This window comes from Patiria miniata, unplaced genomic scaffold (assembly GCF_015706575.1).
Source record: "Patiria miniata isolate m_02_andy unplaced genomic scaffold, ASM1570657v1 HiC_scaffold_10, whole genome shotgun sequence".
NCBI lineage: Eukaryota > Metazoa > Echinodermata > Asteroidea > Valvatida > Asterinidae > Patiria > Patiria miniata.
In genome coordinates, this window is record NW_024037048.1 from 9,027,786 (window position 1) to 9,047,262 (window position 19,477).

General features: G+C 38.2%; 2 protein-coding genes across 2 annotated transcripts; one reads left to right on the top strand and one right to left on the bottom strand.

Annotated features, from left to right (window-relative positions):
• Positions 1–1,348: 1,348 nt before the first annotated feature.
• LOC119740600 lies at positions 1,349–3,398 on the bottom strand. Its single transcript, XM_038215962.1, has 5 exons — positions 3,296–3,398; positions 2,323–2,403; positions 1,867–1,989; positions 1,593–1,715; positions 1,349–1,380 (listed from the first exon to the last, which is right to left on the bottom strand). The coding sequence occupies exons 1-5, from the start codon at positions 3,396–3,398 to the stop codon at positions 1,349–1,351; spliced, it is 462 nt and encodes a 153-aa protein (XP_038071890.1).
• Positions 3,399–6,579: 3,181 nt separating this feature from the next.
• Positions 6,580–19,185, top strand: LOC119740610 (ephrin type-A receptor 3-like). The gene is made up of 17 exons (XM_038215974.1): positions 6,580–6,676; positions 7,646–7,756; positions 9,160–9,254; positions 9,725–9,781; positions 10,127–10,196; positions 10,947–10,991; positions 11,306–11,511; positions 11,833–11,925; positions 12,958–13,054; positions 13,446–13,637; positions 14,460–14,633; positions 15,153–15,334; positions 15,467–15,550; positions 16,540–16,754; positions 17,481–17,618; positions 18,088–18,298; positions 18,554–19,185. Exons 1-17 carry the CDS (start codon positions 6,580–6,582, stop codon positions 18,758–18,760), a joined length of 2,274 nt encoding a protein of 757 aa, XP_038071902.1. The 3' UTR covers positions 18,761–19,185.
• Positions 19,186–19,477: the final 292 nt, after the last annotated feature.

Genomic DNA, 19,477 nt, shown 5'->3' on the forward strand with positions numbered 1-19,477 from the left:
GTTTTGCCCATAATTGAAGTATTTTTAATCTGTTCCAGAAAGTCCTTTTTGTTCCACAATATTTCAGATTGTTTCCCAAGAGGTATGCGTTTGAATGATTTGATTATCTCATTGAATTTCAACCCGTTTAGTGGGAAAAGAAAAGAGACTTATTATTTTATGTCCACAACGCAGAGGGCGCCTTTTTCTATATCGTAACTTCGAATTTGCTCGTACCCCCGCCCTGCAAACATGCGGGGCGCTGGGATACGCTGATGAGCTTCACATAATCATGGAAGGAAGTGGAATGCTATTCTGGGTAATTTATCGTGCCTTATATATAAAGCATCTGGCTGCAGCTGTTTAAGACCGCAGGTAGCCAATCCGCGCAAATGCAATCCGAAAACTTTCCAATAGAAATGCACACATTCTATACCGGATGTGATTTCTTTTTCATTGCGGACCACGTTGACAAGTTTTGAGCGTCGCATAATATTCAATTTGACCCATCGTGACTAACACTCAAAAACACTGACCAATCCATACACATTTCTGACTTTCTTTTCAAAGATGACAATATTTAATTCAAGGATGTGTTTCCTTTATTCAAAGTTATACTTCCAAAAGAATTCACGAAATTATAGTGCTTTCTTTTTGTTTTGGTGTATAGACCCTAGCAAACAATGGTAGTAACTCAAAATGCTGAAAGATTCCTAATAAGTCATGTTTACGGCTTTCTTCGACTGTCAACTCATTTCATCTTAAGTCATGAAATGTTTTTTTTTATTTTTTTACATAAATTTGTAAATTTTGCATGTTCTTTGTAAATTTCACAATAATTTAAAAAGTGTTTTTTTAAAGAAATAAGAAACCAAAATTTGCTAATAATCATGTGGATTAGTTTTCTGTTTACACTGTTGATAATCAACATAAAGGCAATATTCTGAGTACAACTCCTGTTAATGTATACTTAAGAAAACATTTTGTCATAAATTATACTTTATGGAGACGCTGGACATTAAGGAGATGTCTCCTTAATGTCACAACTCTTATTTAGAGGCAAAGTTACGTCGCAAATAGGCTAGATTGATTGCTCGTGGTCCAAAACATAAATATACCAAAATTCGTGGGGTAGGATAAGGGAAAATGGCTTTAGGGGTAATTACAACCCTATGGGAATGTCTCCCTAAGATGACATTGTCCGTGATAATGATTACGTTTGTCTTCGAAATAATGACATTTCAGTGTCCTATCGACAAGTCTGCAGTAAATGTGAACCCACTATGGTCACATGACAACGTCATGACGTCATGAAGTTTAGTACAACTTCCCCCTCCACCTAGCACAGAACAACAGTTCGCCATCCTCATTACGCAGGGTTAAATTCGCCACGTAGTAAGTCTGAAAATAAACAAACAAAAAACTAAAATTATACTAATAATAAAAAAAAAATTGCATAAACTTCAACATTCAGAAGCAGTGCATATAATGCTCAATTCATGTCTCAAGTAATGTCTCAAGTTCAAGTGTGTCAGTTGATAGAGTTTGCACGCCCCTCCCCAACTCGAGGCCTTCTCCTTTTAGTGCACAACCCCCAACCCCCACTCAGAATTTGAAGAAGAAAAATATCAAAAATTCATATAAACAGACATAATTTATCAGAGGATGTGTGTAAAAATGCCTTACCTCCTCTACGTTGTCGTCCATCCAAAGTGTCCGAGAAATGACTCTCTTTTCTTTAAAAAAGAAACGTTGAAATAAAAATGACATCAGATAAAACAAAGCAGTTACGTCAACGAATCTTAAATAATATAATAATCACAATGATGAAGCACTGGTTCTGCAACTCAGTGGTCTGTGGTTCGAGTCCCAGTCGAGTGAACTTACCTCCCTTGCTGATATAGCAGCCTTTAGGATCAGTGGTCTTGCCGTCAGCACAGTAATCATCTTTGTAGTGATACGGCCAAACGTTGAAGTAAGCTTCGACAACCCCAGCGATTAAGTCATAAGCTAAATATTTACAAAAAAGACAATTCAGCAAATCTGATTAATTTCATAGAATTGAATTCGACTGCGTGTTATTTTGTTTTATTAATATTATATCCCGTGCTATATTTTCTGTCATTCATTTGAGTCTTTGTTATGGTTGTGATGTGGATAGTAAATTTACAATCTTCTCAATCCGACGATTTTGCAACTGGCCTTATATTGATTGTCTGACAAACGTGGTTCGTATGATAAAAAATATACTAAACTTGAATAACCATTATGATAAAAGAACAAACACACAGATCACCCCCCCCCTCAAAAAATACCCCTAAAACAAACATCAAAAGCACTTACCAGCCACAATTTCGAAGGTGACGTTCACGGCCTGTCTGAGTTTGGGTGGGTTAGGAGACAGGGTCACGTTGAATGGCGGACCTATAAATCAAATCAAGAAAAAGATCGATTAATATAGATCAATAAAATATCCATTTAATCAGTCAGTCTGTCGGTCGGTCGATCAGACAATTATCCATTCAATCAATCAGTAGATCTATCAATTAATCGATAGATCAATAACCCATTCAATTAATCAGTAGAATCAGTTATCCATTCAATCAATCGATAGATCAATCAGTTATCCATTCAATATCGATAGATCAATCAGCTGTCCATCAAATCAATCAATCGGTCGGTCGATCTGTCGATAGATCAGTCAATTATCCATTCAATCAATCAGTAGATCGATCAATCGATCTAAAGACCTATTGTTAATCCATTTATCAATCAGATGGGTTAGGAGACACTACCGGATTGGCCTATACATCAAGATCATATCCGGAGACAGTACAGACGTATACATCGAACAGTTGCTATTTCCTAGAGTGTTAATCATCATGGCTGAGTGTCTAAACATTCCTTTTGTATTTTGTAATTCAAAGTGTTGCTACAGCTGCCGCAGACTCTACCTTTCTGTTCGCAAATTAGACGGAAACTCAACATTTCTCGTCTTTCCTTTTCCTGTCATTTTCTTTTTGTACAGTCCCACTTGCTACAATGCGCTCAATAAGTTATATCGTCTGTGATATCCAAGACAGTTACCGTCTTATTTACAGGTTTATTTCTGTCCAGTAACTAACTACAGAGTAGTAAATGTCAAAGAGTAGTAAAAGCGGTTACCCTGAACATGTTTTAAGTGATTGATCCAAAGTTGAGATGACTTCTCACGATGAATTTGGCGATCGATGTTCCGACTATAAAAAGTTGTGAATTGTTTCCCATTTCATTTAATGTAAGTTCTATCCCACAGAGTGTGGTTTGTCCAACTTACCACAATTCTCGTATTCTATAATCGGTCCTAATTTGACGAATTCTTCGTGAGATATCACGACAAAGGCGACCAAAATCAGCAACCTGGTCAGAACAAACGCCATGATCCTTGCAGCTCAGGAAGACACTTGTACTAAATGTTGCCCCGTGTTTTCGTCTGTGGTTCATTGGCGAGCTCACATACGAATAAAAACGGGAACACTTCCTTGTTATGTTTGCTTGCACAACACATGGAAAGCCCCGATTGAAATATAGAGGGTATATAAAAAAATACTGAAATTGCTCAATCCGTTCAAAGAATATCACCATTTAAACGCAATGACCCTAAAACCTGTTTCGTCCAAATAAAGCACTTGATTGTGTGTTCTGACTGTTTGGAACAATGAAGAAAATGACACAGAATGCTTTTTTCAACAACTGTCAACAACTGTAGTACACAATATCTTCATTAACAACCCTGCTTAGGAAAACAGTATGATTTATAAAATCCACTTTCATTAAAAGACAACTGTGACGACGATTCTTAAAATCGCATTTTTGGACAATAGATGTTTTGGGTCATTGTGTTTAAATGGTGATATTCTTTGAACGGATTGAGCAATTTCAGTAATTTTTTTATCTAAAAGTAGCTTATGAAATCAGCTTTCCAGTCATTATTATTTTTGGTGCTACATATGTTTTAAATATGAAATATGTTTTTGGGTTTTTTTTCTGACTCACCCTGTAGATTGTGCAATTGGGAAATCCCCTCAATGTTTGTGTAGTACAATAGTGTTTTGTCGATATTTTCGCGCGAAAAACCCCTTCTTTTGATGCCGACTTTTGTTTGGATGTATCGAGTTATTCATGTCTAAGTATCGGATTCGTAGGATTTAATTTCCTTCTTGAACTCGTCGTGTTCAGTCCTGTGATGCTAAGTTTGAACATTTTGCTTGCTTTTTTGACTGCTTTTGTCAACTTAAATTGAATAATTTTTTTTCTTCAAATTTTCATCTGATGAAGTAGCTGTAGCTATGAACGCTACGGTCATCAATTTAATGTTATCTTTAAAGTTCTTCCTGTACTGTGTACCTGCATCTAGCAGACTCACTAAAACGACTGTATACGTCTTCGTTAAAAAAAGCAGGGATAAGGATGTTTTGCCCATAATTGAAGCATTTTTAGTCGGCTCCAGACTAGAAACTCATATTTTTGGTCCTCTATACTTCAGACTGCTCCCCTTTGTAAAGTGGGTTTTCTACGTGGAAGAAGTACTCATTTGATAATCTCAACCCGTTTAGTTGTATTCATGTCCCCAACGCGGAGGGCGCCCTTTCTATTTCATGATTCGAGCTGTGCACTAAATTCCTTGCTGTACGCAGAGGGCGGCCTTGCTAAACCAGGGCCGATGACAAAATGTATAATGCCGGCCGTGCCGATGACTTTGTGTTTTGTGCAATACACAAAAACACCCCTGCTCATTGATGCATTGGAAGCACAATATGCACTCCGCTTGACCTTGCGTAGGTTTTATGCTGCTGTGGGGAAAAAAACGAAGTGTCATTCAGCAATTTGTTGAATAGCATTCCAATCTGCCTACGTCAAAAAGTCTAACCAATGAGAAATAAATTGAAATCATAAAGGAAACAAGGTCAAGACCAACAAAGAATTAGTCATGGTTGATTGTGTGTATTCGATTTTCATAATTCACTGTAAAACTGACTGTATTCAACACACACATTCGCTAACACCCCTTTGCCATTCTCGCCACATCAACCATCCATTTTTCACAGTGATATTCCCAAAATACTTCCAAGGCCTGCCGATATGTTCAACAGTAATATATTCGACAACCGACTAGCAAGGACGAGCGTTTAACAGACCAGCCACATACCGCTAGTTTCTGCACTCAATCCACGCGGCGCTATTCGGTGAGTTTGACCGGCATCATTGATCGCCGGTAGATAGGTGTCATGCAAGATCTCCGTATTCAGAGGTGAGATTAAATTCTCTTCAAAATTACTTCAAAATTTATTATGTAAGAATTTGTTTCTGTACTCTTGGTTCAGTGTTTCGCATATGCATTGATATTTATGTGGACATAATTACATTCTGTATATGCGGCTAAAACGCCGGCTATAAACCTTTGGATTTTCAGTTGAGGTTTTATGTAGATTTTGTTTTTGTATTCACAGTATAGAAGTAGTGATTTCTCGTTTTCACGTATTTCTCCCTACGGGTTTTCCTCTACACAGGGTGGTGCTACAGAAGGACACCCACTTTTGACAGCAATTTTCACCTATTTGTTTAGCATATTTCAAGAATTCAATTTAACGGTATTCAAATATAATGATCTTTAAATATAAGTGACGACAAAAAAATCATTGTCTCTGTGAGATACGATAGTTTAAAAATTTCATGTGCCAAACCTATATGTCCACGGACGGCTTTATTCCATCCGCTTGACTGAGCTACAGAGCTTGATTTGAAGACAAAACACTTCACTAGACTTTCACAGCAGTGATTTGTATTCAAATTAGTATGATAACACTATTGCGTTTTTTAAAGACTTTTTTCACCATGTATAGTTGAAGAGCTATACTACACTACATACAAAACAGTTCAAATAAGTGAAGTTAGTAGGTTAAAATTCCTGTCAAAAGTGGGTTTCCTTCTTTATAACCACCTTGTATAATTAATCCTGAAATCCAGACCAAGATTTAAATATGTTCCGGGTTCCCCGGTAATTGTTTGTAACATAATTATTCTCTGTACAAACTACACTTGATGGGTGTGAAAACGGGTACATGTAATGTTTAGGGCTAGGGCTAGGGTTAGGATTAAAGCTTTAGGGTTAGGGTTAGGTCTAGGGTTAGGATTAAAGCTATAGGGTTAGGTCTAGGTCTAGGGTTAGGGTTGGAGGTGTAGGGTTAGGGCTAGGGCTAGGGTTAGGGTTAGAGGTATAGGGTTAGGGCTAGGGCTAACGTTAGGGCCGAGGGTTAGGGCTAAGGCTTTGGGATTGTAGAAAATCCTTCTCATCTCACTAGAGTATTTTATGCTCAATGATGATGAAGCTGTCCTTGTGTGAAGAGAAATAATGCAAAATGCAGCCAGGGAATATTCAAATAGGCCTAGACTCATTCATGTTAGGAAGACCGGATGATCGTGATAATGAGAGCCATGCACCCACCATCTAAGCCCCTCCCTTTTTAACCATATATGGTGTTTTGTCAAACCAGGCCAAGAATGGAGCTCCATACAACATCAGGTCAATCATCATGGATGGTTTTAGTACTGCTAATGACCATGCCAAACCTTGCATGGACATTCAGGAGATGTGTCCTTAACTCTGATGACCCATTTAACAGGCCGGTATGGTGGCATCCATCCTGCTGTGACGAGCGTAAGTCCGTACAAACACAAACACAAGTTTATTGTTTTTATCAGTTCACGTCCAAGACCTACATGTTCTATTTGACTATTCAAAATTGATTCTGATGCGCCCTCTCACGTTGATTTTGTAGAGAGATCACTTTAACTAAAAAGTACTAAGTACCCGAGGTCGGAAATGATTAATCTCGTTCAATAGCGCCCTCTACAGGGGATTAAAAAGGAAACTCAAATGGCGCCCCCTATCTAGAATATGAAAGCCCAATTAATAAGCTCTCTTTTAGTATAAGAATCATTCAAATCGCTCATTCACTTTGCGAGTTATGGAATTTTGAAAACAAACAGTTTTAAATTTTTGTCCACGGATCTCATTCAAGATATTTCAGTAAAATGAAACCATATCGTATCATGAAAACGATATCAGAATAATCCCATAAGTCTTCGGGTAGCCAAGTAGAAGGCAAGGCGAGACTTTAAACTCTTGACATTATAAAGCATGATTTTTTTAACTTTGGAAGCAGAAGGTTTTTAAATAAAGGCTATGGTAAGTGCCAGTTATCATGGTTATGAGAGTGTTCTGATGTGTTTTTTGCTATGTGAATTGCTTTCGTTTTGCTGAAATATCACTTACCTTTATTGTGATCCGTGGACAAAATTATAAAACTGTGTTTGTGTTAAAAGTTCATATCTTAAAGAGTACATGATCGATTTGAATGTTTCCTTTGCTGAAAGAAAGCTTAATAATTGGGCTTTTACATCCTATTCTAGAAAGTGCTAAATACAGAACTTCTTTAAAAAAATAGGGGACGCCATTTGGGTTTCTCTTTGGTCATGCTTGCCAGAAACGGGAAACCGGCTGCATTATATTAAAGGAACAAATTCCAAATCCTTAGATCAAGACTAGTCTTAACTTGAACTCACAACTCGTGAATTCCTTTGCAGTTTTCGTCAACGTTTTTTTATCTGAATCTTGGCTTGACAGAGACGGTAAAACGGAGTAGCATCACACCTACGTTCATTGTCAGAACCGTTGGTCCGGATCAGTGGGAATTGGACGTGAACGTGAGCTGGGCAAGACCGGACCGATTGATGAGTATGTTTGCCTGAGTTTGATCAAAAGACCACGCAAGATCCTTAGCTTCCTTTTCACAAACAGGAGCAAATATTTCCACAGAAATAATTGTATTGTTGATTAGAAATAGTTTATGTATAATAATATTGTATTGTTGATTAGAAATAGTCTGTGGTCCAAGGACTGCGAAATCATTTTCCTTTGTTTGTTTGTTTGGTTGTTTTTTTCAAAGTGAACATTTTTACAAGCTTAATTAACTACGGGGTGAGCCAAAAAAACTGAAATAATGCAAAGAGGCCATCTCTTTTTCAAAACCAAGTTGAAGTTTTGAACTTTTTAAACCACAAGAATGACATATTAACCTTGTGCGACAAAATTAAGTTAATTGCATTTACCGTTTGTTATTTGTGAACCTTTTATCTGCGGTACCCGAGTAACGTTTATTGTCCACGAGGCATCGGAATTTTGCATAGGAGCCGAAACAGTACAATAAGACATTATAGACAACACAGATTTAGAACTGACTGAACCGTAGCTCACGGTTTATTTTTCTGTTTCACTGTTTATGTTTATGCAACAATTTCTTTGGGCTATACTACAGTTACTGTGTCCTTCATTGTTCACACAATTGCAGCTCTGCCCTCTACTTGGCAACCCTGCAAGGCAATGTATGTCTCAGCTCTAGACCTCATGGAAAGAACGGCTCTGGGGGACACATTTTGTGCCCTTATGCAATTGTTAGACGCCTCGTGGCAAAAACGTAAATCGGGTACCGCAGTAAAAAGGTTCTCAAAAGACAAACGGTAAATGCGCTTAACTCCATTTTTTCACACAGGTTACTAACGAAAATGTCATTCTTATCAGATTTAAAAAGTTCAAAACTCTTTAACTTGGTTTTGAAACAAAGTTGGCTCCTTTGCATTATTGCAGTTGTTAGACTCACCCTGTATTAGACAAAAAATGCTAGAGTACCAAAAGTACCAAAAATCAAATTACGATATTTTTCATAGACGATTTATTCTTATCATAGAGCCTGAAAGTAAAATGTCACGTGGCGAGCTTCCGGAACCCTAGATCACACGGCCCGCCTGCGAATTTGTTTTCTCCCAAACGACATCCGCATATTCATCTCTGTACGAGTACGTCTAGTTCCACTTGTCCACATGTTTTTTCGATTTTCGGAAGTGAGAGGTCAATTTTTGGCACAATATTTCTCTTGATATGGTTGATTTAAGCGGGTGATTTGTTATTTAAATCAATGTACCAAAACAATTTGCAAATTCTAGAGTTTTGGCACACAATTTTTTTTGTTCAAGTGTTCGGGAAGGGCGCCACCAGCGGTGAACTTTCAGGCTGTATTCACTCAGGGCCCGACGGTCAATGGATGAGCCACTGAACTGCGCTTTTGCTTTTATTCTTCGCAGATTTCGATGCCTATGCAGTCCAGTTAGATTACACGAAAACCGCATATGTTGCTTATTCATGTGTCGAATACCAGAATTCAGACTTCAGCTTTACAGTAAGTTATTGTTTGTCATGGAGTTTGGCTGTACTATTATTTAATCCATCAAGGTTTGTTTACTTCAGTGAAGTTTCAGTTTGTTCGAGTCATTTTATTGCCCCAGAAGCATTTGACGTTGGGGGCACTCTTTCCCTCTTCTATGGAGAGAAGGAATAATCAGCATTAATTTAAAAACAGTCGTCATACTTCTGGTGTAATTATTCAAATAAAACAAAATGCGTTGCCGCCATTGTTCTTCCCCTGACTCGACAGTGGCTTCTTATCATGACACGATTTGAAAATTGGACTGGAAAGAACTCACACGAGTCTTCCTGATCCGACTTGACTGGATACTTCACTCGATTTATTTTTAGGCTGGACATGTTGTGGCGACTTGCTTCTCCATGGTTCAGACTGCAACAACTCGACATGTCTTTGCTAAGCAATCTACCACTATTTATTTGAACTTTCATTTTCTTTTTCTTTAGGAGTTGGAGTGGATTTTGTTTGGTAATGTACCGTTTGGATCAACTCCCTACTTCATTGTAAGTAAAATATTTTAAGTTAAAATGTTCGTAAAATGATTTCAGTTTGTATTAGATTCAATTTCCATGACGAGGGTTTCGATGATAAGGATTTAACTTAAAACATTAGGTTTCTTTCCTGGATTTACAAAACTTAATTTTTTTCTCAAAAAGCCAATATTATATCTTGATGAATAAAAACTTAAAAAGGAAGGAACACGTAAATATTGATATTGCAAAACTGTCACGTCAGATTGTATTTTTTTTCTGTTGACTTCAGGATAAAATCAGTCCAGCTGATGATTCAAAGAACAAATTATTTTAATCTATTCGACAACTCCATTTTTTTCCTGTGTCTCCCTCCAGATTTACACTGCAAACAGAACTGCTGAGCTAATCAATCGAGGATCGACTGATCGTGAACTCCATCTTGCTGGTAAAAAATACAATTATAAATATATCCTATTATTACAAGATCCTTCGCTGTCTGATGGCTCTCTATCTGTCTTCTGTCTGTCTGTCTGTCGGTCGAGCTGTCTGTCAGATATCTGTGCGTCACTTTTTTTTTTGCACACAGATAATGCTCCAATTTCACTGTCCTCTGAAGTCAAGGTTGGCACGTACAGAACAGAATTATATGTTGGTTTGATTTGTTTTTTGGCTTTGAATGGTTAAATACTACACTATGCAAACACTCAAAATGTATCGCAATAACGTTCATGATGAAAAATGTGGCAAATTACCCTTTAACCGTCCACCGTACGAGTTGGTACGATATGAATATGCATTTCGAAATCTGACTCAAAAATACGTCAATTGAGGGCGCACTGATCATTTGTAAGACATCCAGCTCGTGGGTGCCGCACACAGCGCAGCATCCCGCTTTTGTTAGAAATAACGACTATTTCCATTGATTGTCACCCGGTTTATCAATCAACTTAAATTTTTGATTTTCTTTTTCCTTTTATAGTGTTACGGGGCTAGCATTCTACTGTATTCCTGCCCCTCTTGTAACGTCCCGCGGCCCGAGTTTTTGTTTAAATTCCCAACAATACCGACATGTCAAAAAATCCCGAAATTTATTCAGATATGTCCAGAACATTCCGGAGCTCGTTTTTGCCTCCCTTTATAGTGACACGGTTTGATAGGATAAACCAAATGTCTGTTTTACTATTTTTCACATTAGATTGCTACGAGAGTACTGAGAATGTATCCTTCTGCCGAACGCAAGGTGATTTTTGTTTAAAACCATTCAGTTTCATAGAGCTAGTTATCGTCAGAGAGCTAGTTTTATAGTAGTGCGCCCTCACGTGATTGATTTTGACTTCTTGGTGCGGGCGGTTCGTAATAATGCCGTGTGAGGGCGCACTACCACGAGGGTATCCACTACCGACCACAAGCGTCTTGAACTAAGACTGCTGCTCTCTTAGTCTTCATATAAGAAATCTCAACTATAAGAATTTCAATTGAATTGAACACTCCTAATATTGAATACAAAAATGGTAAGCCCTATTTATAGACAATGTTATTTTTTTTTCTTTCCAGATGTTGAAGTTGCTGGACGTCCAATTGGATTGAAAGTGGATTCACTAATCGGGACATGGCGACTAGGCGGTGTCACGCTTACAGCCAGCGTCACTGTGTCTTGGAACCCACCGGCACAGATCAATGGTGAAATGACTGGATTCGAAGTTGTGTGGTCTGTGAACGGTTCACGACTCGTACCATCAACTACAATTGATGTCCCAATGGTAATAAAATACGAATTATATCTGTCTTTGGGTGAGGCAATCTGTATTATTTCAAACCTGGGTGGAATATTTGGCTGTCTTAATCCACGGATTTTTTTTAACCTCAAGCGTACAGCAAACTTTACCAAATTGGCCTTTTGGACAAAAAGAGTTTCCTTCAACAGGTTGGAAATCTCGGAAGTACTGTTGCTCATAAGAAATTGAGTTCACGAGCACGTGAGGGGTAAATTAATTTTAAGCCCAGGATTAAAGAACTTATTTCTATAAAGATCAGTGCAAGTATAAACAAGGAAGAATAAATATTGGGTTTTGTTTTTGCAGAATTTGAGTGAATACAGCGACCCGTTGAGTTTATCCTTCAATCATTCCTTCATTGTGGATGATGTGGAAAATGAAAGTAACTTGAAAATAGAGGTGCGTATTAATTATACCTTGGAGTTTGTCACTCGGTTACTACATCAGTCTGTCTGTCTGTTAGTTTGTTGATTTATCGGTTGAACTTATATAGTCATCTGATTTATTTTAATACTCACAATTCAAATGGGTTACTTCGAAAATTTTATTACGGGAATAAATGTGCACTTGGCCAGTTTTAAACACCCTTTTTAAGACCGGTTGGAGTCTGGATGCTGATAATTACCCTCGCCTTCAGTTTTGGTAATTATCAGTATCCAGACTCCAACCGGTCTTAAACAAAGTGTTTAATATCAGCCAAGTATCATTATTCCCATTCATAAATACCTTTTCGTTCAAATAATCACACCTTTTCGGTCCAACAATTATATATTCCCAACGATTTTGTTTATTTAACTTATTTTTTTTTCGAGACACCCCTCTAGCTATGGCATGTCCAGTCTTGCGAGTGTCGTAAACAACTCCTTATGTAGATTGGTGCGCGCGCACTGGGCAGCTGTGTCGTTTTATTGTGAATTTAGAATTATGAAATACTGACTCACTGGTAGTATTGCGCATGCCTACGTGAGGATTGTGAACGCTCAACCAATAAAACAGTAAAAGACACTGTATTTCAAAGGAGTCCAAATTTCATGTCACACTGGAAAACTGTTTAAGACCAGCCAGCTGGTCTTTATCATCCGTTTAAGACCGGCCACGTGACGGGCTCTCGACCAAAAGGAATTAGTAAACTGTCTTAGGTATTTAGGAAAGACAAATATTTCCACTTTACTGTTGGTGTTCACCTTTAGGTCATCGCCACATTGTCGACAATGTGACCATACGCTGGGTGGAAAAAAAAAACTTGAAACAAACTCGCGGTTCTTCTGTTTATCTGTAGCGTCGATTATTCAGTCTGTTGGTTGGTGGTTTATCACACTCCAAGGGGCGGGGCCATGTCTCCCCCCCCCAAGAAAAAGACAATTACATGTATTTGTAATAAGTTTGTATCATAATTTTATAGCTGTTGACTTTGTTGTCTATTTTGTGCAGGTAGCGGCAAAGGTGAACCAGAGTGATGAAGTATTGGTTGGGAATGCCGCTGTGCTCAGCATCACTGTCGGTCCTGACAATTTCACTGTACCTACAGGTACCCCTGCCACCACCCCTGCCACCACACAGCCTCAAATTTGTATTCTTGTGGAGACATTTCTTTGTTCTCGTGTAGTAAAGTGTTCAATTTTGAAAGTGAAGTTTCAAAATGCTCTTATTTTAACCAGAATTAGTTTCCTTGGCTGAAATTTGAACTTAATATCCCTTTTCTAAAACTCTTCCATTTGCGACAGATCAACCCACCTTGGAAATTCCTAGTTTTTGAGTAAAACCCATATATCTATTTCGTGAAAACCTTGTGGAGACCTATTCATCTATAGAAATTGCCCTGTGGAGAGCTTTACAATGTTTTGTTCCCTATTGTGTGTGTGTCTCCACAAGGAGATTATTAAGTGAGTTGATTGGAATCGTGTACTTTGTCTCCGCAGCGGGACCACCAACAAATATCGTGCTTTATGTCGTAGTCGGAGCTGCAGCATTGTCTTCGTGTATCGTCGTTCTAGCTATCACTTGCTGCATTTGCCGCCGTAAACGAAGACCCAGACAAGATGATAAGCCCATTATTCAATTCAAACGACGTCACATGGAGTCCAACTACGTTGTAGAACCGCGTGTTCAAAGTAGGTTAACCTCCATAACTCTTTATGGTAAATGAAAGTCTTTCTTGAAAAAGAAAAAGCAGTGATAGAATTAGTTTCATATTGTGATCGGTTGAAAGTGATCGAATGGCATTTAATGGAATTTTAAACATTTAGCTTTCATTATTATTTCTTTTTAAAGGCATGACATGATTTTTACTTTGGAACATATTTTGTGCAACTTTCTACTCCTCTTTATGTGTGAAAACCATTTGACATCCCTTTTTGGTTATTTTTTTTTGGAAAAGTGCACTTCTTTAAACATTATACAATTGTCCATGATTTTCAGGACAACTGAGGGTGAAATTGATGTGATGTCATTTCAGGAAGACACTGTTCAGTTTTGGGGTTTTCTGTTGAAATTGTGAACCCAAAATTTGCTCATTGAAAACATTTGTCATTGGCTTACTGCGATACTGACACAACAACGAATAACCAAAGAAAAGAAAACTTTCAACAGCTAAGTATCTAAAATTCTTTTGTGCTAAAATAGCTGTAACATTGAGGCTTCTACCTGAAATGACATCTAACTTTTGCTCATGAATATGGAAATTGCATTACCCTAAAAACTAAACCGGCACCAAAATACCCTTAAAAATTACAATACGAAAATCAAAAATGAGCTTAAATTGGACACAAAAGTGCATTTACAAGGGCTGCATTAAAAAATACTTTACATGGCCCTTTAAGTATTATTTTATTGTTAACTTCAATTGTTTACATTTTTCTTTGCAGATAAGTAACGCCACCAAGGGTCCAGTTTAATTCTCTTTTGTTTTCCTTGTTTTTGTTTTGTTTTGTAAGGTAAAGTGGACGAATGTTTTGCCGAGGCAGAGTGTGACCGTAACGTACTAACTGAGATCAGTACAATCGCTTTGATTGGCAAGGGCAGTTTTGGTGTCGTCTACAAAGGGTTCGCTTACGGCACTGTCAATGGAAAACCAGATTACTACCCCGTTGCCATCAAGGGACTAAAAGGTAGGTCAAGGGTCATGACCTCTCTGTTAACTAGAAAGCCTAAAGGGGGCGCTATTTAAGATAACCAAAAGATCCAGAGGGCGCTTGTGATCTATGATACAGTGTATGATACAGTGATGGGATTGTGCCTTTGATGATACAAGCATGGCATCTTGCACACAGTCAGAGTATGTCATGAGAAAGATATTTGGCTATAGGGCCATCGCAGATTTGTCCTTTGAAAAAAATGTAGGTAGAATACAAGCAATGGCAGCCATTTTGAAAGTTTTTTGAAAATTGCTTGTGGTTCTACCTATATCCTTTTCGAAGGACAAATCTGCGATGGCCCTATAGCATTATATATTTTTCATGACATACTCTGACTGTGTGCCAAATGCCATGCTTGTATCATCAAAGGCACAATTCCCCCAAATATTTCCCCTATCTGCCCCACTATGTGGTTGCCCTCAACTTCCTAAATTTGATATCAAAATGACCTAAGCATAAACTTGGTGTATATTTCATTTTTATATTTTGCAGAGAATGCAGCTGCAGACATGAAGCAGAGTTTTCTGGAGGAGATTCGTTTGATGATTGATATTGGTAGACATCCTAATATCCTATCCGTTCTAGGATGTTGTACCATTGATGAACCCTACCTTCTTATCACAGAATTCATGAAGTACGGGGATCTTTTGCATTTCCTTTGGAAGACCAGAGAGGTAGTTTAGCTACTTTCAATATCCGTTTGGCCACTGAGAACAGTTCAAACAATTTCCACTTTTTCAAAGTATGAATCATGTTTTCTTCACAATTATCATAGTCCTCTTATGTTTTTTTTTATTGCCGGACAGATTAAGATGGCGGAGGTTGATCCCATGTATTGCCTGACCGAACTGAACCAGTTACAGATAGCGCGCCAAGTCACCTGTGGCATGGTAAGCATATTGACTCCATGACTTTATATCAACATCATCTTTGTCTTTGCTGATTACGTACGTAGTTATTTGTAACCGAACAGTGTGGGGTTCCTATAAACGTTGGCATCCACCTTCCATATTCGGTGAGCCTTTTCTGGGAAAGATTTCCATATACGAAGTTTACTAATTTTCCTCTGTATTGACTAACAAGCCCCCAGATAGCAATTTCATGTCATCAAAGTCAATTTGAGCAGTGAGAAAATACAAGCATTTTCTTAGAAAACACTTAGAATTGTTCAGTCCAATCTCATAGGGTTTGTACACAGGGTGTTGAGTGAACTTCGTATATGGAAATCTTTCCCTTTTCTGTTGTTTTAATTCATTAAAGGGTTCATTTGAGGACTTTTTCTGAGGAACACATTTGTGCAACATCTTACTCCCCTTAAATGTATGAAAACTATTTGACATCCCTTTTTGGTTAATTATAAAAGTGCACTTCTTTAAACATTTCAAAATGTCCATGCTTTTCCGGACAACTCAGGGCGCTGTTGCTGTAATGTCATTTCAGGAAGGTGTACAGTTTAGGGGCTTTATGTTCAAATTGTGAAACCCAAATTTGGTTTACTACCATGTCCTGCACACAACAACGAATCACCAAAGGAAAGAAAGTGACAGCAAAATAGTAGTTATATATATAGCAGTAACATTGTGGTTTCTACCCGGAATGACATCACAGTTTTTCTCACGAATATGAAAATCCGCTTCAGCATAAAAACCAAAAAGAAAAATTCACCAAAAATGCCCTTCCGAATTGGCAAAACAAAACTTGAAAAAAGGTAAAATAAGTGCATTTTCAAGGATTTTATTAAAAAAAACCTAACATTTAACAATGAGAACATAGTAGGTCTACTCGTACATTTAAATATTTCCATACGAAACAAAAAGACGCACTTTAAAGATTATCAATTTTGTTGAGATTCTTGTTTGATTTTTTATTGTTTATACAGGAATACCTATCACAGACGCGCTATTATCATGGTGACTTGGCCGCCAGGAATGTCCTAGTCGGAGATAATTTGATCGTCAAGGTGTCAGACTTCGGTTTGTCTGATGACACGTATGAGATGGGTTATAAGCGAATGGACGAAAGCAAAAAGCGTGCAGTGAAATGGGTTAGTCTGGAGACTAATACAACCAATAGATGCTCCATCAAAAGCGATGTGTAAGTTCAACTTTGCGTGCACCCTAGAGGGCGCTGTGTCAGTCGGGGTGCAACCAAGTAAATAGCCAAAATCCGCCGAGCTCATGAATAATTGCTAAACATTCAAATTAGTCTATATTAGAGAGTTCTGAGAGCCACGGAATTGGGCGTTGCACCTGTGGCCTGGACTAGGGGCTTCCAATTCGGAGCATTTTCGATGCAATTGCGTCCGGAAATGGCGATATTTAGCCATGTTGTGGAGAGATCCTTTCAAAATGGATACTTTTTCAGTTTGGGAATAATCACTCGTTTTATGGTTGGTCGTCTGTGGGTGATAATTTCTCGAAAAGTCATTGGTCAACCCACCAAATATTGAAAGGAAAATGAAATACGACATGTTGATCGTGGTTTTTCTGGGCAGATTAAAGACCTGTGAGAGTTCCGAGTATTAAAAAAAAGACTTTTGAAGTATAGTATGGGGACTTATCACTGGTGTCTATGGGAAATTATTTACTTGGTTGCATCTCTATGACCTAGTATGATTGACGCCCATTGTATTGAGCATTCGTTGATGATTTTTGACATCACTCCCATGCGAACATTATAGTCACAACCAATGCTGGTCTGAACGTCATCACGATATTTCTTGGTTTTGAATATATTCATATAAGGAAAACCTCAATGAACACTACCCTTTTATACCTCTGACGGCTTAAACTGAATTTTTTTTGTAATTTTTTTTTTAAGATGGTCTTTTGGCGTCGTACTGTATGAAATCTTCACACGTGGTGACGCACCTTATCAAGGCCTTAGCAACCAAGAAGTGGTTGAGAAACTCAAGTCAGGATATCGTATGGGCCAGCCTGACGATTGCCCATCAGATGTGTAAGTTTAATCATCATTCAATGGACTCGAGAAATTATGAAATGTCTTATTGCAGACTAATGTTATAACAGCCAATCGATCCGGCTCGCAAGTGTGACGTCATTTCAATTTAAACCACGCCCACTACAACGAAGTAGCGTTGGAACCATCCGCTTCGTTAGTGTGACGTCAGTTCAGTTTAAACCACGCCCACTGGCCATTAAGTAGCGTTGAACCGCTGGAACATGAAGTAGTGCAAAGTGGTGTGTTTAGCCAATAGGCGCTAGTAATAAGTGGTGCGTGCGCGTGTATGACGCAGTCACGCGTACGACACGGATTGGCCTACACAAGTAGAACGCACACAGGTGGGACGCGAGCACTCAACGTGCTTTCGACCAATAGGGTTACCAAAACGCGCGTGCCTCGACTTTAAGAACGCGCAAGTTCCAGCGTGGTCCTAAGTGTCTTTAGTTTATTCTCTTGGATGTAGGTATGCCATGATGCGTGAATGTTGGCATGAGAACCCATCCAAACGCCCATCGTTCACACATCTCTACAAGTCACTGGATAAGATGATGTTACGTCACTCGGATTACTTGAGTTTTGAGGAATCTGCGTCTAGCCTCAACGAACCACAAGACAAAGTAATAAACACGGATAGAACCCAGAAACATGCAAAGGACACACAACATGGAAACTTCGTAAGTTCATGTCAATTTCTATTCATTTTAAACTACCATTTTTTTTCTGTCGTGATTAAGTTGCAACAAAATGACCAAGTTTGTTTCAGGTAATATCTTTGGTAAATCGATTCAGCTATAATTAATATATTAAAATTAAGATACAGAATATGTTTTAAATACTCTTAATAAAACTGATATGGATTTTTGTAAATTGCAATCATGTAGAATCAAAATGAGTTAAGCAAGTTTGATTCCCGCCTCCTTGTCTTTTAGGAATCCTCCGAATTTTCAGGGAAATCAGATGAGTTGGAGTTGTGGCTACATTTGAAGGGCCCGCTCCCAGATGGCGATAGAACTATCGAATTCGTACCCCAGGCGGGGGAGGATTCAATCCAAAGTGACACGCCCACAAAGGGGAAGGCTGACGTTAAATTCAGAAGCTTTAAACGTGATAGGGATTGCGATGTGTTAACTGCGTGATGGCGGCACTGACTACATGGAGAAAAATCTACAAATAGTGATATTAAGAAACTTATAGTTTGAGTCATATTGTTAGATATATAATATTACGTACATACATTTTTTATTATTCAAAAGTAGATGGTGGGACGTTGGCGTTTCATCCGTAAAGAAAATATGCATTAGCTAATCAAGAAGCAATCATAGTTTCATGAATACTAAATACCTGATATAATATAAATTATTTATTTTGAAATGCGTAACCCACATTAAAGGGATATTACGGCCTGGAATTCGCCAAATTGGGCTACAAAACGCGTTTGAAACGAAATTATATTGTGTTATTCCTGCGAGAACCATGGGAGAACGGATTTCGGGGTCACAATTTTGTCCCAGAAAAATCGAGCTGTGAGTGCTAGTTGTGAATCCTGCCGCACAGTGGTTTGCATTCTGCGGACGTGTAAGAAACAACAATAGTGTATTGGTGCTGTGTGTAATTTATGTGACACACACACACACACCAATTCTCAAATTTGTATCCTTGTGGAGACATTCCTTTGTTCTCGTGTAGTAAAGTGTTCAATTTTGAAAGTGAAGTTTCAAAATGCTCTTATTTTAACCAGAATTAGTTTCCTTGGCTGAAATTTGGAATTAATATCCCTTTTCTAAAACTCTTCCATTTGCGACGGATCAACCTACCTTGGAAATTCCTAGTTTTTGAGTAAAACCCATATATCT

Excerpts from the sequence above, each read along its gene's own strand:
- LOC119740600 (XM_038215962.1), bottom strand. The coding sequence starts at position 3,398 with ATGGCGTTTGTTCTGACCAGGTTGCTGATTTTGGTCGCCTTTGTCGTG. Across the intron at positions 1,990-2,322 it reads CACCTTCGAAATTGTGGCTG|CTTATGACTTAATCGCTGGG; the intron begins GTAAGTGCTTTT and ends GTAAATATTTAG. Across the intron at positions 1,716-1,866 it reads CTGCTATATCAGCAAGGGAG|AAAAGAGAGTCATTTCTCGG; the intron begins GTAAGTTCACTC and ends TCTTTTTTAAAG.
- LOC119740610 (XM_038215974.1), top strand. The coding sequence starts at position 6,580 with ATGCCAAACCTTGCATGGACATTCAGGAGATGTGTCCTTAACTCTGAT. Across the intron at positions 7,757-9,159 it reads AAGACCGGACCGATTGATGA|ATTTCGATGCCTATGCAGTC; the intron begins GTATGTTTGCCT and ends TATTCTTCGCAG. Across the intron at positions 17,619-18,087 it reads GACGATTGCCCATCAGATGT|GTATGCCATGATGCGTGAAT; the intron begins GTAAGTTTAATC and ends TCTTGGATGTAG.